The sequence below is a fragment of the Sparus aurata genome, chromosome 15 (genome assembly GCF_900880675.1).
Source record: "Sparus aurata chromosome 15, fSpaAur1.1, whole genome shotgun sequence".
NCBI lineage: Eukaryota > Metazoa > Chordata > Actinopteri > Spariformes > Sparidae > Sparus > Sparus aurata.
In genome coordinates, this window is record NC_044201.1 from 19,896,011 (window position 1) to 19,912,581 (window position 16,571).

The 16,571-nt window shown below is 39.4% G+C and overlaps 1 protein-coding gene across 1 annotated transcript; it reads left to right on the forward strand.

Annotated features, from left to right (window-relative positions):
- Positions 1 to 3,646: 3,646 nt before the first annotated feature.
- On the forward strand, positions 3,647 to 10,407 carry vip (vasoactive intestinal peptide). Its single transcript, XM_030441039.1, has 6 exons — positions 3,647 to 3,770; positions 4,645 to 4,749; positions 5,310 to 5,414; positions 6,599 to 6,724; positions 7,983 to 8,094; positions 8,346 to 10,407. Coding segments are annotated over exons 1-6 (459 nt in total). The 5' UTR covers positions 3,647 to 3,768; the 3' UTR covers positions 8,355 to 10,407.
- Positions 10,408 to 16,571: the final 6,164 nt, after the last annotated feature.

Below are 16,571 nucleotides of genomic sequence, written 5' to 3' on the forward strand. Positions count from 1 at the left end.
GTTCAGTTTTATCTTACCTTTGGTTTTAACTTACTTGGTTAACATTTATTCTGATGATTGGGTTGTGTAACAAACACAGCTGGAAACTGTCCCAGTTGTGTCACACTTACAGATGTTGAAATCCATTCTTGGACTGTGGTTTATTGCTTGGCATCCTTCGTGCCTATAATCCCACCATCGCCCCTCCCACTGCCTGATATGAAATACAGGTGTGAGTATGATATGGGATGTTTTGTAGAAATGTAATATGGTATATAGATTATGATGCCGACAAAGGTGAATGTATCTTTGCTTTTCAAAAATGTTAACTGCTAACATTTGATTTTGGCAACCTGGCTGTGGGTTTTGGGGGATTATTGATCTTTTCTTTTTAGCCCCAGTGACCCTGAATCGAACCACAATGTGCTAGCTATAGAAGTATAACCTAGACTCAGTATTAGAGGTATGCCTTTCATTGGTCTGGGTAGTCTAAGCACAGTTAAAAAAGACATTACATCCTGTTGTCCTCAGTCCACTGTGTCATCCTGCGTACAGAGGTGAGGCGTCCTGTTGGTCGTCTATAGGAACGTCTTCATCCGTACATTCCATCAACATAATAACGCTGATGTTTCCTCCATCAGCTTCCTCTTCCTGCAGGGATCTGTCTCCAATCACTGCTGTCAATTAGACCAGCTCCTTCTCCCATGGACTTCTGCGTAATCCACTTTCTCTCTGGACTGATCACATTATGGTTCAGATGGTGCCATCATGGTTAAGAAGAGGGAGGAGGAGGAGGGAGTCATCTGCTGACTTGGGAGGAGATATCAAAGATCCAGGAGGGTCAGAGACGCTGTTGTCATGATGTATTGGGAAACAAAATTTGTGATCATCATCAGGTACGCAACCACATATACAGGCAAAAATGACTCATATTTTTCAGGAAATGATTGCGGCCACCTTTAAAGACCACCTTTTGCTGTGACCACAAAATGTTAAGTGCTAAATTAACATCTACAGTACCTTAAAAAAACAAATGAAGTAGCATCTAAATCACAATGATTCTTACTCTCAGGTATTTATACACGAAGAAAATGTTATAACAGATTTTATTTTCCATTTCTTTCAATGCATCCGCGTGGGTCCTTCACACTGGACCTTCAATTCAACACCACCACACTTGCTGTAGGTCACATAGCAATATTTTTTTTCCTTTCTAGTGATATTGGCTAAATGGTTCACACTCATTTCGCTGGATGTATGTACGGATGGATGGATGTATGGATGGATGGATGGATGGATGGATGGATGATGCACCACCGTCACGACTAATTCACTGTGCTATTCCAGCAGAGTAAATCGGACTCATCGGGGACACTGTGGGTGGATTCAGAAACACTTCAGTCCTGTCAGGTGTCCTTTTGAAAAAGCCCAGCACAACCTGAAATAGAAAACAATCACAGTGTCTTGCAAACACCCTCAAAAATGCTACTGTTATTGTTTAAAACGGTAATCTGCAATACCCTTGTTTTAATTCCATCTCGAGCACCTTCGGAGGTGATCAGCACTTCCCACTATGGATGTGAACCAGCAGATATAAATGGCTGCAGAAGGATTAAATATTTGTGTCATGACAGGACAATGTACCAGATTAAAAAAGGAAAACCTGTATAGCTAAAAATTATGTTGGGAAACATCCATCCTATATATTGTACAGAAATGTATTGTATGACAAGAATCAGTGTCATTCAAAGTAGGACTGTGGAAACATTTGTTTCTGCTTCACAAAAGTGAAGACATGAATGAGCACATGATATCGTTTTTATACATGTTCTTTAAGAAAATATCATTCTTTAATATGTTCTAGAGCCTGAACAAAACTATTCTTTAAGGGCCGATGCCGGTATTATTAAGTCAAAAATCAACAGATTAATTAAAATTTGAACTTGACTGGGAATTTTTATAATTACACATTACCCCAATGATCCTTTTTTTGCATTATAATCTCCAAATGAAAGTTTTTATATCAGCCAATACATACACCAATACCAACATATAGGCCAATATCAACCAACCAATATACTGATCAGGCTCATCATTATGTTCAATGTGTCTCATGACTCAGGTCCAATAAAAAGTTGGTAACACATGTCAGATCTTTGCAAGTTTTCCAGCTGTCAGAAGTGCTCATCAAATTCCTCCATAGTCTTGTTCTTCGTTTGGTTTTGTTATTTTACAGCCTGAAGTGTTGCGGACAAATTCTTAGGATTTGTAGAATGTGTCATTTTATCCATATTTAGTTGTTCCAATGTGACATAAACACAAATTTATAACCAATTACTGTCCGTTTTACACTTTGAGTTAGTACGGATCCATCAGTGACAGCTTGTATCCAGTCAAGTGTTGAGTGGAAATGTAAAAAGCTGATTCTGCTCCAGGCTGAAAACTGGTAAATTACTTCTAACAGAGATTAAAAAACTGACCACATTTTTACATCACTTCCTGTACATAAAACAATTGAATGTTAAATGTTCTTAAAATGTTAAATGTTATCAAAATGTTTCTTTTTTTTTGAAAGACAGTGTAAGTGGAGATTCTCGAGTCAGTAGGTGGCCAAGGCAAGTGTGAGCGTTCCTCAACATTAAGTTATTAATAATTCCTCGCCAGCAAAAAACCTTTCTAAATATCCAATGTCCACATTAGACTTTTGAACATAAATAACATTGTCAAATTGTAAATTACCCTTATCATAAGGCCAGTCATCAACACAAAATTATTGATTCTGAGGCAAAAGAGGTGCAGAATGCTTTTATGGGATGTTTTTCCAACAATTGCCTAGTTTGCCTCTCCTGAAGGTGCGTCTCTGACAGAGGTCCCAGACGTTGTCATGACTGTAAGTAACTCTCAGAGAACAGTCGGAGTGGACTATCATATTCGTGATTTATAGATTTCTCCTCAGCACAATCCTCAGTCTTCATAGCTTAATTAAGGCCTTTCTCCTGTTTGGCGTTTGCTTGATTTACCGGTTCATGTAACCTGAGACACTAACTTCTCTGCCTGTCTTTGTCTTGGGACAAGGTCAATCACTGGAGCTCACATGGTTGCCTTAAACCTCAGTAGGCCTACATGTGAAGGGAACTCAATAGGACTGGACAAGACGTCAGTTTTTCTGGTGCAGTGTGAAAGAATAAAGCTATTGAAATGAAATTTAACTGGGTTTGTGGAGACTTTGCCTGTAACCTTCTTCTTCTTCTTCTTCTTCTTCTTCTTCTTCTTCTTCTCCTCCTTCTTCTTCTTCTTCTTCTTGAGTTTAACCTTGTCAGATTTTCTCTGTTATGATTTCCTGTCCAATTTCCAATTTCTCCCTTCCTGCCTTCCTGCAGCAGTTGGCCGCACTGTATTGGGAGAGGAGCCCAGGGAAAAATGATCAGAACATCAGATGAGTCAACAGCATCAACTTTGGCATATAAATTAGTTATTTTTGCGATTAAGAAAAAGAAAAAAAAAACCCTCCCCAGTAATTTCACCATAGGCCTGTTTGGCTCGGACCGATGACGGAAGCAGCAACCTACTGACGTCTCAGGCCCCTGATCGAATCTGATGTCCCCCCCTCCCCGCTCCATGGGAAACATCCAGGTGTATAAAATGGTAACAGACCGGGAAGGGAGAAAGACAGAAAAACAAAGCGAGTCAGGAGGCATCAGCTCAGTGGAGATACAGCAGCGGCTCGAGATCAGGACTTTGGAGAGCGCAGCGGACAGAGCAGAAAGCAGACAACTTTCTCCAGCGCAAATGTAAGATTTTTCATTTACAAAGAAATTATTTGTCTTTCTTTTTTTCTTTCTTTTTTTTAGATGGTGCATTCTCGACTCTCTCGGTTTTTGGTTATTGTGAACTCTAGTGTTAATTCTTTTTGCGCGCCCCAGCCAGGTTTCGGATAAGTCTCTCCAAACGACCGAATATTGACTTTAACATCGTTGTATAACTTAATTTAATAATTTGTTTTGTGGTCTAGGGTGGCAACAGAATGGCAGATAAATTTGTGCGTAATTACGCATTGGATTCAGCTGAGCTCTTTTCCTTTGCTCTTGCCAAAATTCACCATCGATAGACTTTAAGTGGGCAAGTAGTTAGTCCGAGAACTGAATCTGTTACAGATTTACAACAGTAAAAGATCTGTGATAGGTGCGGCTAGAAAAATGCCAATTACATTTTTCACATTTCTGTATTTAAATTTGTTCTCAACTGAGTTATTGTTATTTTTTTAAAATTGAAAATTGAAAACCTTCGGCGGTGAATTCATTTTTTAGAATTACAGCTTTTCTGTGAGAAGAAGCTCAACACATGCGGTCTCCACCGGGGGTAACAAAAGGTTTTGCCGTGCGTAATTACGCATAAGACTCAGTTGCTCTCACCAAAATTCACAATTAAATGGTTGGTCTATCAAATGAAGGCGTCCAAACCGTTCTTCTTGGCTCAATAAATCCTCTGTTTATTGCCTCGACCATTTAAAACTCTTCCTCAGGGCTGGAGCGTTGCGCGTAAATTAAGATATTGAATATTTTTTTACTGGGTAATGTGTAAAGGAAGGTGCAGGGTCCTTGATGACAAGATGGTCTTTGTTTTCGGATTAGAGGGAGAATAACCCGTTACCGTTTGTATTCTCAGGTGTAAAGCGATGTTACAACGGACCGGACCCCAGCTGCTCTTCCTAATAGCCCTGTGCAGTGTGTTGTACTCACGGACCCTGAGTCTGCCATACACATCCATGAGGTAAGAGGAACCAGTCTTCTGTCCACCTGAAACTGTGCGCAGTGCTGTGTTAGTAGACCTGTGGGTGAGTGTTTTTACTGGTCTGTCTCCGGACTCCTGCTCAGATTCATGGTGTGATTGACTGATGCCAAACGTCGCGGCGCACATGGGTTGGACTCAGAGGGAGTGTTGTTTCGAGGTGAAGAGAGATAGACTTCCCTCAGAGTAGATTCGCTTTAATATTTCCACGACCTGCCTACTTACAATAACGCATAGTGAGCCGCCTGTAGATGCTGTGACAGGCTGATAGTGCCATTCGATATCAATTTCGTAAGGAGTCAAATCAGAAAAAAAAGATGGGAAACTAAAGATTCATCATCTCTTTTTGGCATCATTTGCCTTTAATGAACAGTCTTCCTTTTTTTCCAAAAAAGGAAGACAGTAAAAAGAAAAATATTTTTAATTTTCCCACCTATTAACTATCAAAACTGGAGCCAGTGCGCGTATTTATGACATGTGTTGTTTGAATGTATCAAAAGTGACCAGATGCTCATGTATCTGTCCGGCGATGTTTTTTGCAGACCGTCGAGACACGCAGACGGTCTATTCACCAGCGGATACAGCAAACTGCTCGGGCAGCTCTCAGCGCGGAGGTACCTGGAGTCTCTGATCGGGAAGCGGGTCAGGTAGGTGTCCTCCCGGCGGTGAAAAACCACTTAAAGGAAACAAAGGGGCAATTTTTATTATTTGCTTAGTGCCAGATTTTTCAGAGTCACACCTTGAAATTGTTAAAATCCTCTCTTTGATAAATCCTAAAGTCTATTTTGCCACTTTTGGGAAACTTTTATCAGATTTGTGTCTGTCAAGATGATCTCCAATACCAGATCATACTTCTCCATAAACCGCTGTGCAGACCGGACAAACGCGGCAGACACTGAAAATTAGAGATTTGAAGTTGTTTTTTTTTTTTTGTTTTTTTATCTAAGCCTTGTTTCAGACTTATGAAACATTAGTTCTGTATTTGAAAACAGAAAAGCAGATGAAGCCATGATCTGAAGCCACTTCCTTTAAAAAGGTCGAATCCAAACCATCACAGAATAGATGCGGACAAGTAGAAATAAAGATACAATGTAAATTGGTGTAGATGTCTGAAGCTCCAGTATGTCATCCTAAAAGAGTGGGAGAAATGTTACCGCAGAGTTTACTTACATGTCTGTTATAGACCTATAACAAAGCATTCTTTAATAATGTGCTTTAGTCGTGAAGGAAATGAGAGTTTGTTGTGCATCCCCTCTTTTTTTCAAGGATTTTGGCTTTTAATTACATTTTAGTTGGTTGGTGAATCAAAAGACACAATTTAGAAATGAGCTTGAAAATAACAAACAAAGTTAATGAAGTGATAAACAAAGCTCAAAAAGTTGATTTTATGTCCCCAATTTCTTCAGTTATTAAATCAAATGAAAAGGGTTTTTTTTTATTCTATCTTTCTAACATTAACATCAGAAGAGACTAGAGTGCAAATACATCACGATTAATTAGAGAGAGCAGTTTTTTTTTGTGTATGTCTGTTTAGAATTTACAATTTAACACCAGAAGACCTACTGACATTTCCAATTAAAGGACCGGACCTGCTTGATGATGCATTTGATAATTGACTAAACATTCTTAAAGGTTAATTTATGCCATTACCGCTTCATTACATGTTTGTTACACAGCCAGGAGGGATTCCCAACACACACACACGCACACACACAAAGAGAACACAGGCACAATGAATCACGGATCCTGAGCCGCACTGACTTTAGGTTGAAACCTGCTGCCCTCTGAAATGTGGTGACATCTAATAGCTTCATTTTTCTCTCCTATCCAGTGATGAGCTGATGGAGGAGCCAGTGAAGCGCCACTCAGACGCCATCTTTACAGACAACTACAGCCGCTTCCGCAAACAGATGGCCGTCAAGAAGTACCTGAACTCAGTCTTAACAGGAAAGAGAAGGTGCGTGTCAGTCCTCCGTGCCTTCACCTGTCTGCCTGTTTCATTCTCTCTGCTTGATAACGTAACTTTATGACTCACTGGAAGCACCTCCACCTAAAGACATGCACTGGCTGCAGCAACATATGGACATGAGTGACATCACTATCTAGTTTTCAAAGGGAGTTCACACTAACTGCCATTATGGCTCTTCAGAGTGTCACAAACTGGTGGCTACAATGTTGCCAGTTTATTTTGATGCAGTATGTAAAGTAAGAAAACCTACAGCTAAAAGATCATTCTAATTGACTTTTCTATGCAACTTAAATAATGACATGTACAAATATCCTCAGAGCTTTTTACACCGCTTTGAAACATGTCGTTCAAAACTAAAACAAAGGTGAATGGTTGAACTTTCTCCTCAAATGTGTTCAGAGGGGAGCAAGGGGAGCAAAATCAGTTGACTGCAATGACAAGTTATCTCGATCTGCCTTACAAAGTTAATTTTACTGTTATTTATTAGGAAATAAGCCAGGTCAGGTGAACCTCACAGTGTTTCTGCTAACAGAAACCTGTGTTTATAATGTTTAAAGGGGCACTATGTACTTTTAGAGTTATAATATATTAGTAATTAATATTCACAATTAATGATGCAATTATACAAAGTCAGAAATACTTATTTTTTCCATAAAGTTAAAAAAAACAGTATGAAATTGTGTTGTCCTTCAAGGTCAGTTTGTTTATTTAGTTTGTTTGGACAAAATGGTCTTTCTCTTCTATTTTCCCCTAAAACTACATAGTGCACCTTTAACTACTTGCGAGACATTTAGTGCAGGAAAAATGGTAAATACTGACTTATTCTCTAAAGTTCAAGTCTGCATCATCCATAACAGTTTACTTTGACTGACTTTCTGCTAAAACAGCCTGTGATTAATACTCTGTTTATCAGCTAACATGGACTCAATTTCCAAAGCTGATTATTGGAAAAAGACCAATAGGCACATCTGCTCCTGCTCCTCCTAAAAAAAAAAAAAAAAAAAAAAAAAAAAGATGGCAACAAAACAACACAGACAACTCTGCTGACGACTTCTTACATATTTCAAACAGACATGAAACACATTGCTACCTACACAAATAAAAACAGTACAGTCACATGAAATGGAAATAAAAATAAATAAGTCTGGTGTTCATTTGTATTTCCATAACTTTATTGGAATTCATATCAATGGAATAAACTTTTCATCTGTACTTTTTTCTTTCTGCCTCCATCCTCCACACACAGCCTAGAAGATCCTGGAACCAGCGACCCTGAGGAATCCAGGGACGAACCCAGCGCCTTCCAGGAGAGCTACAACGACATCAACGTAGATCACCTCCTAAACAACTTTCAGCTGGTAGGACAGTCAAATTGATCCTTAGTGAGATAAACGTTCAAACATAATTTACTTGTACATTAACATTGAAATGGGTGAAAGAAACACGTATGTCTTATGTTTGAATACTCACATGTACAAGGATGTATGTTAAGAAGGATACATGACTTTTGTAGTACAAGTACATGAAGGTGGAAATATTATCAGTTTTCTCTTCTCAATCAATAACCCTCTTCGCTTTACTTTTTTCCTTGTCTTCTGTCTTTTTGCAGCCACTTTGAGGAGGGGCCCACGCTCAAGATACCTCAAGTCATCCTCATGAAGCGCCCATTCCAAAAACAACACAATATTAATCCAAAGGACTTTCGAAAGTCAAGTCAGCCAACGATGACATGTTCTCCAACATGGTTATCTATTTATTCATACACACAGTACATGTTTACACTGTATATATGCAGTATATATACAATACTTATCACTAAAGATTCTGGCCCATAGACTCTGCGGGCTGCACTGAATAACATGTGTCCACTTGCCGCTTGGTCGTCAGCTTTTGAAAAAAAAACTGGAAACAATAAAAGCACCACTTTACTTTCTTTCTAAGATCCCTGTTGTTCTATTAACTTTCAAAACCACTCGAAACCACTGTCTTATTAAATTGGAGTGAAATTTTCAAGTTTAAGGCAAACATTTGACCCACTGAATGTCAATAGAACAGTTTTCACTTTGAAGAGTGTACAGTGTAGTGTACATAGCCAGTTATTTTCATTGGCTTTATTGTAACTTTAGATTTAACTTATCAGTGTTGTTTGGTTAACTAGGAATGGAAAACATGTCGATTGAAATCTCAAGAATTTTCATTCAATTCCATTAAATGTCAATGGATAACATGTCCAGATAATCTCTGATGCAATGTTAGCACCACTGTCTCTCAGTGGAATCTTTGAAGAAATGTAAATTGAACTTAAAATAAACTACAGCTACAACTACTTTTAATAAGATGATACTTGTTTGGTATAAAATGGAATTCAATTTGTCACATTTTAAGTGTTAATAGAATCATTTCACCTATTAGATTTGAGTGGAACATTAATCGAACATCATTCACTTTCAATACACTAACTGTCCCATTGAATCTACATGGATCTATTGTCACTTTAGCCTTATGAGATAAAAAAAAAAAATGTGAAAGTGAATTCTTAAATTCACCAGTAGTTCCATTTACTTGTGCCACTAATTTTCAATGGAAGACTTTTTGTTTCATGATAATTGTTTTCTGTTAACTTTCAATGGAAATATTTTTCGCTTACAACATTCACTGGAACAACGGTTGCAATATATGTGATTGAAACAATTCCCATTGACTTTCAGTTAAACATATGGCCCATTGAGCATCAATGGAAGCAGTATTAACTTTAAAAACAGAAACTTTCCCATTGAATTTCCATCAATCTTTAGTCTCTTTAGCTTTAAGAGACCAAAATGTGTCCAATTAAATTTGAATGTGCTTAAATGATGGCTTATACAGTAGTTACATTTATCTTCAATGGAACACTTCTACAATTAGTCTTCAGTAGTGACGGAGCACGGTCAGCTTTCAGTGAGATCACTGCTTTGAAAGAATTTCAGCAGAATTTTGTCATTTTCAACTTGATCTATTGACTTTCAATGGGCATATTTCTCCTTGTAACGTTCAGTGGAATAATTTGATCGGAATTTATCCAATTAACCTTCAGTTAAACATCTGACCTGTTAAACGTCAATGGAACAGCACTGTTCTTTATTTAATTCATGACCAGCTTTTTAGTGTTAAGTGAAACATCGAATGGAACATCTGCCTGATTTGATTACATTCGGAATAATCCAACCAATATTTCCATCAACTTTTAATGGAGAACTCTCGCACCATTGGTTTTCAGTGGAATCGCAGCCTTATAAAAATTCTATTGTCTCATTTACGTTTAATAGAACAATAGTGTCATGAAAATATCATGAAATGATTGATTTCGTTTCATTGGGATAACATTCAATAGATGTATTATTCAATTATACATGGGTCAATAAATATCGATGGCAGTGGCATCAATTTTCAATGGTGCAGTCATGATGTAAACACTGACAGAGTTGTTATACAGAACCCAAACACAGTCATGAAAAGATCCAGGAGGAGCAAGAGGAAGTGGAACACATTTTGGATGGACACAGATGCATATAATCACTTTATACTATTCAATATGTAGAGCAAAGACGTTATAACTGAGCATACACCTGCCTTTAGTGCATATAGTGATGTACACCACTCACCAAATAAAAGATATTGGTTTATTTTTCAAAGCTGAGTCTTTTGTCTGGCTGATTGTTTGACAGATCGAGCTTTAGGAGACAAATTTGTTCGCTTTGGGATTTTGAAAGATTGTGCATGTACAATTCAAGCTGCTGATGTCTGATATTTTGAAAGCCTCTAAACATGCCACAGTACTGAGTCTTAAACCCCAAAGTATTTTCTTTTACGGGTTAAAAACTATTATGAGATACCAGATGTCTCCATTGATTTTCTGGCTAATATTGTCTTACTAGCCCTTTAATGACAAAGCCTGCTCCAGTGTCATAAAAACACACTAACTGCAACGTATGAGATTTAAAAATAATAAGAATAATCAAAACAAACATCACCATCCCATGTCAGCTGAGAGTTTCAAACTGAAAAAACATGGATCTGATCCTATAGAAGGATGTGTGACTTTTTTAAATCTATGAGTACAAAGCAGCAAGCAAATGGTAGTCAGCTGATTAACATGAAGCTCAGTAACAGTAACAGGTCAGTGAGCTTCCTTCTTTCCGTACCAACCAGGAAGCTAATTTAAGTTCTTTGAGCCGGTAGCAGGTTTGACATCACTTGAGAAACCATTCATATATCGATATAGATAGATAAAGATACATGGAAAGAATCCTGCTTCTTTTTAAAGAAACAAAAAGAAAATGTAACAATGGCTCAATATCTCTTTTACGACAGTGTCTTGATTTGTTGCTCCTTTTGATTCTTGGCTATGCTGTCTCCAGTTCAGATACAATGAAGATTTGAGTAATTTTTTGGCTCACTTCCTTCAAATCAAGTTTGTGATAGGAGCCATGAAATAGTAAGGAAGGAAAAGAACAAAAAAAAAAAAACATGCGAGCAAGGAAACACAACAAATCGATTGTGCAACCCTGGATGTACTGCACAAGAACTTCAGCACCACGGACAGCGACACTTTGCTAGGAGTTGGACATTATTGGCGAGGTTTGTGCACAAATAGTTTTCTACGGGGTTCAACTCTTAAATGTGAGCTTCAGTTAACAGCTTAGAAGTTTTTCTATGACACTTGCTGATACCAGACCATTGGAAAAATGGGTGATTGTTTCAGCTTCATTTCTCAGCTCAGGGTTTGACAGAAGGCTCAAATCACCGGTGGAGTGGAGAGAAATGTGACACAACGCGCAGCCTCTCATAGCAAACTGACATAAGACAGAGACAGGGACGGGTAACAAACAGGTTTGTCAGTAGATTTGTATGTCAAACTATCCCTCTGTGTTTGTCTAAATCTAATGTGTGTGTGTCATTCTCTTAAAATGATTAAGTAGCTTAATAATAAACTCATCCACTAAGAAATGTTGTTGGGATTAGGCAACTGATCAGCAGTGTTTAAAATTACGGCCAGCTTGGCCTGACAGATCTGTTGTTTTCTTAATTTCACGTATTTCCAACAAATTCCATGAAAGGATTAAATAGAATAATTATGATGGATAAGGGTGCTGTAGTTTATTGTGAGCCCATTTCACATACACTCTCCTGCTAGTGCACCAAATGTGTATTAATCAACCACTGAAAATAGTCCACCAAAAATGCATTACTTTGCCCAAGTGTTTTTGAAAATAACTTATCCTTTTATAGAAATGAAAGTATATGTGGCCAAGCTGTTTTTAAAGATTTGTGTTTTCCAGCGGCCACATGCACACAATCAGTTTGTTTTTCATCTTTTACTGTCGTTTGCTAAGAACAAGAATGTGTTTTTTTCGCAGGGCTGTTTCGTAAGCACCTGGACGCGTTTCGGTTTCTTGAAGACGTTTCACCTCTCACCCAAGAGGCTTCCTCAGTTCTAACTATCTGGAGGAGAGTTGAAGGCTTTTTTTTTTTTTACGTCTGTGTGGTGTGTGAGTTTTAGAGTCGTTACAAACAAAAATGGTGAATGCTGAGTATTTTGTCGTGAACATTCTTATTAGTAACATAAATTCCGCTTCAGTACAGTATGATTTGTGACAAAACAGTCGATACAATCAGAATATCCAGACATTTTGATAAAAATGCGTCCACCATATTGTCTGCATTAGATTGCGCGATATTACACCTTCAATTCTATTTGGCCGGCCTTCACAGTTTTAGTCGAAGTAGGTCACACTGGATACTGCTAATGGACAGTTGTGTGATGTATAAAGGTCTGAAAGTAGCCGTGCTCTCAGTCATGTCCTCGAGCTTCACACCATTAGCAGTCTTCTCGATCATCCGACTGTGAGTTTCCACAGCCCTGCTCTGTAAATGGCTCCCAGTGTAGGAGGAAAATGTTTACCAGAGGCAGGTGATGAAAGAAGTCGAGGTGCAAATGGACTGTTCGTTTTCTGCTCTGTTCTTCACGGGTTTGTGGTATTAATTAAAGGGTTCTCTCTTTAATAACTTTCTGGTGGTTTTGCAAAGCCAAGAGTGTGATCTCAGGGGGATTTAACCACACTGGACCCAACGTGCCACAATGTAAAGTTTAGATCATGGTCTGACATTTCTGGAAATGTCTCTTTAATGGCGCGTTAGTGTTTCAGCGTATATGCAAATCTTTAAAGTTCTTCCAGTGGTGACTTTGAGTTGTGTTCCCAAAGACAGACTTGTTAAGTTTGCATGCATCTTACATACAAAGTCAATGAAAGAATGCAAATTTGCTTCTACTCAAATCAGGGAGTGGCGGGCATGTACTTGCACAGCCCTTCCCCCCCGGCGGGTCAGACACAACTTGGACATGATGACTCCAAGGTATGTTCCTCTTGTAAGAAGGCAGCCCGTGCACACCAGGATGGTGAGGAGGCGGACACAGGAGGCCGCTGAGGTACTGCAGGACTACTTTAAGTCGACAGACTGGGACGTACTCTGTTGGCCAAATGTGGAGTACATTGATAATATGACTGACTGCATCACTGAGTACATCACATTCTGTGAGGACACCACCGTGCCAGCCCGGACCGTGCACTGCTTCTCCGACAACAAGCCCTGGATTACCAGTGACCTGAAAGCACTTCTGAACAAGAAGAAGAGGGCTTTCAGGTCTGGAGACAGAGAGGAGCAGAGGAGAGTGCAGCACGAACTCAGAGAGATGCTGAGGACATGCAAGGACAACTACAGGAGGAAGCTGGAGGCTAAACTCCAACAGAACAGTGTGAGATATGTGTGGACAGGAATGAAGCACATCACAGGGGTGAAGGGGAAAGACAGGCAGATGTCAGGGAGCCTGGATAGAGCAAACCAGTTTAACCAGTTGTTTAACAGGTTTACCTCATCTTCTGCCACCCCTCTGACACCCCCAACCCCCCACACACCCACACTGTCCAAAATGGTTCGACCCACCCCCGAGCACTCTCAAGTACAGCATCTCCCCATCCCTGTGAGGATCACATTCTTTGATTTCTCCAGTGCTTTAAACACCATTCAACCTCTGCTACTGGGTGATAAGCTGCAGGTGGTGGGTGTTGACGACGCAATGATCTCCTGGAGTACTGACTACTTGACAGGCAGGCCAAAGTTTGTCCGTCTGGGCAGTGTCCTGTCTGATATGGTGGTCAGTGATACAGGAGCTCCGCAGGGAACTGTGCTTTCTCCCTTCCTCTTCACCTTATACACCACTGACTTTCAGTACAACTCTGAGTCATGTCACCTGCAGAAGTTTTCTGACAACTCAGCTGTTGTCAGGTGTATAAGAGATGGAAAGGAGGGTGAGTACAGGACACTGGTAGACAATTTTGTAGAGTGGTCCGAACAGATTCACCTGAGGCTGAATGTCAACAAGACCGGATGGTGATCGACTTCAGGAGGAAGAAGATGCCTTCACAGCCACTATGGATCAAGGGGAAGGTGGTGGAAGAGGTGGAGGACTACAAATACCTGGGAGCGGTGATCGGCAACAGGGTTATCTATCTATCTAAATATGCAACATTTGCATAATTTCAATATGCATAATTCATGACTTTCATTGAACATTCAGCAAAAAAAGTGTTTCAGGGATTTGTCAAGTGATGAGTGAGGGACAGCCACATCTAAACTACTCAGAACCAGCCAGAGTCTTTTGCAGATCTAAATCTTCTGGAGGAATAAACACCCAGAGTCACATCAGACACAGAGCCGTCTACTGGCTGGACGAGGGCTTGAAGGTTACTTTTTATACTGTAGGCTTAAAAAGTAAGTCCATTTTCACTCCCACTTACCAACCTGACTGCAGCAGTGATCCATGGAGGTGACCTCCTTTGCTTTGTGTTCAAACAAGGCAACAATTTGCTTTGCATTTTTAATCTGCATGCCACAAAAATGTAAAAACAAACAAACAAACAAACAAAAAAACAGAAACAAATGCTGCATTTCTATACAATTTATCACATTTCATGCAACCAGGCAGGGTTTGTCCAAATGACTAGACACTGGTGTTAATTTAAAATAAGATTAGGCCTACTGCCTCTCACTCTTTCTGTCGTGACTCACTTTGTTTATAAGTGTCAAAACGGCAGCGAATATTTGACTCATAAATGTCATAAGCAATGTTCTGCAGGGGCTACACCGACATCCGGCTATCTTATAATAAGAAGCAAAGGTGTCACTCTGTGTGGCTGAAAGACTTAAAGGACTTGGCTGAATTGGCTCATATTGATTTCACAACTTGCAATCAGCCAATTCGATTGAGTCCACAGCCATGCTAGTCACTCGGTGTACCACAAATGTGCTAACATGCTCACAATGATGTTTAGTGTGAATTAATCACTAAAATAATGCAACAGAGACTGATGGGAATCACTTTTGCAGGTAATTCATTATAAACCAAAATACTGAAAAATGAACAATTTTGAGCTAGTGGTGGCTCTACATGAGTCAGAGCATAATGTTATTACAGTTAATTCTGAGTGGGGATGTTTATGAGTGACCCAAATTTCAGAGTAATCCATGAAATAGTTGGGGACATTTATCAACAATGGATAGCTTTTAGCTTAGCATCTACAGCGAAGATTTCAGCTTTAAATAGCGTCTTCATAATCTACTTTCATAGAAGGACTTGAGAGAAATTAGTAATGATTTAACCAAACATGGAACTTCTCACCTGTTGACTAAAACCAAGCCGTCTCACATGCTTTATCTTCCAAAACAAAATTATAGTTAGATTGTCTTTGCTTTGCCTTCGACTGCACCGACCGACCGACTTATTTTGCAAACCATCTTAATCTTTGTTGCTTTGGAGACATCTTTACCACTTCCATAGAACTGACGTTGTCTTACCTTTCATCGAAACAGTTTCCTTAGCTTTTGAGAGTTACAACACCAAACACCAAATCCAAATTTCTCCTAGGGCGCCATGCATGTAAGCCACAGCAGAAGTCCGTCCTGAGGCAGATTACTCACCCAACACATCTGTGTTCTGGTTCTTTGTTTCTCTTTTTTTTATTGATACCACACAACATCCATTCAATACATTTACACTCATCCAGCCTCAAGTACTTACATGATAGATTCCTCTCATTCAGTCGTAGCTGTTTTTGTTGCAGTCTAAGAGCTGAGCTGTAACATGTGCTTATGTTTTCATTCAGTCGTGTGTGTGTGTGTGTGTGTGTGTGGGTGGGTGTGTGTGTGTGTGTGTGTGTGTTTGTACTTGTGTGTGACCATTTAATCTATTGTCCCAGGTCCTTGAGTGAGGCTGGTTTGCCATCATAAAAACAGCTCTGGTCAATATCTGTATTTTTGTGTAAGCATTGTGGTTGTGTGTACATTTAGTCTTTGTATGTGTGTGTATATATCTATGTTCTGCAGGTGTGTGTGTGTGTGTGTGCGTGTGTGTGTGTGTGTCCACTCTCCAGGACATTTGTGATTACTGCCTGCTTTGTGGAGAGGCTTCTCTCATTAACTCTCATCACCGCTGATCTTAATGGACCAAACAGAGTAAAAATAGACAGACAGAGAGAGGGCTGCAGCCTTCAACACCAGGCGCTGTACATGGGCGTGATTGTGTATGTTTGTGAGCTCTTCCTTCTACAATGAAAAACTCAACTAGCTCTGCTGCAAACACCAGTACATCAATAGATATGACTCATAAATCAGGTCATACAGGAACAACTCATGAAGAAGTGGTCAATATATTGATTGACAGATATCTATGAACTTATAATGACCCAATGATTCAGTAATGCGGTATCTCCAAGTCTGTTCTTCAGTAACTCATCATTAA

What these genes read in the sequence shown, in the direction of transcription:
- vip (XM_030441039.1), top strand. An exon ending in CTGCCATACACATCCATGAG is followed by an intron (nt 4,750 to 5,309) that starts GTAAGAGGAACC and finishes TGTTTTTTGCAG; the next exon opens with ACCGTCGAGACACGCAGACG. An exon ending in GTCTTAACAGGAAAGAGAAG is followed by an intron (nt 6,725 to 7,982) that starts GTGCGTGTCAGT and finishes CTCCACACACAG; the next exon opens with CCTAGAAGATCCTGGAACCA.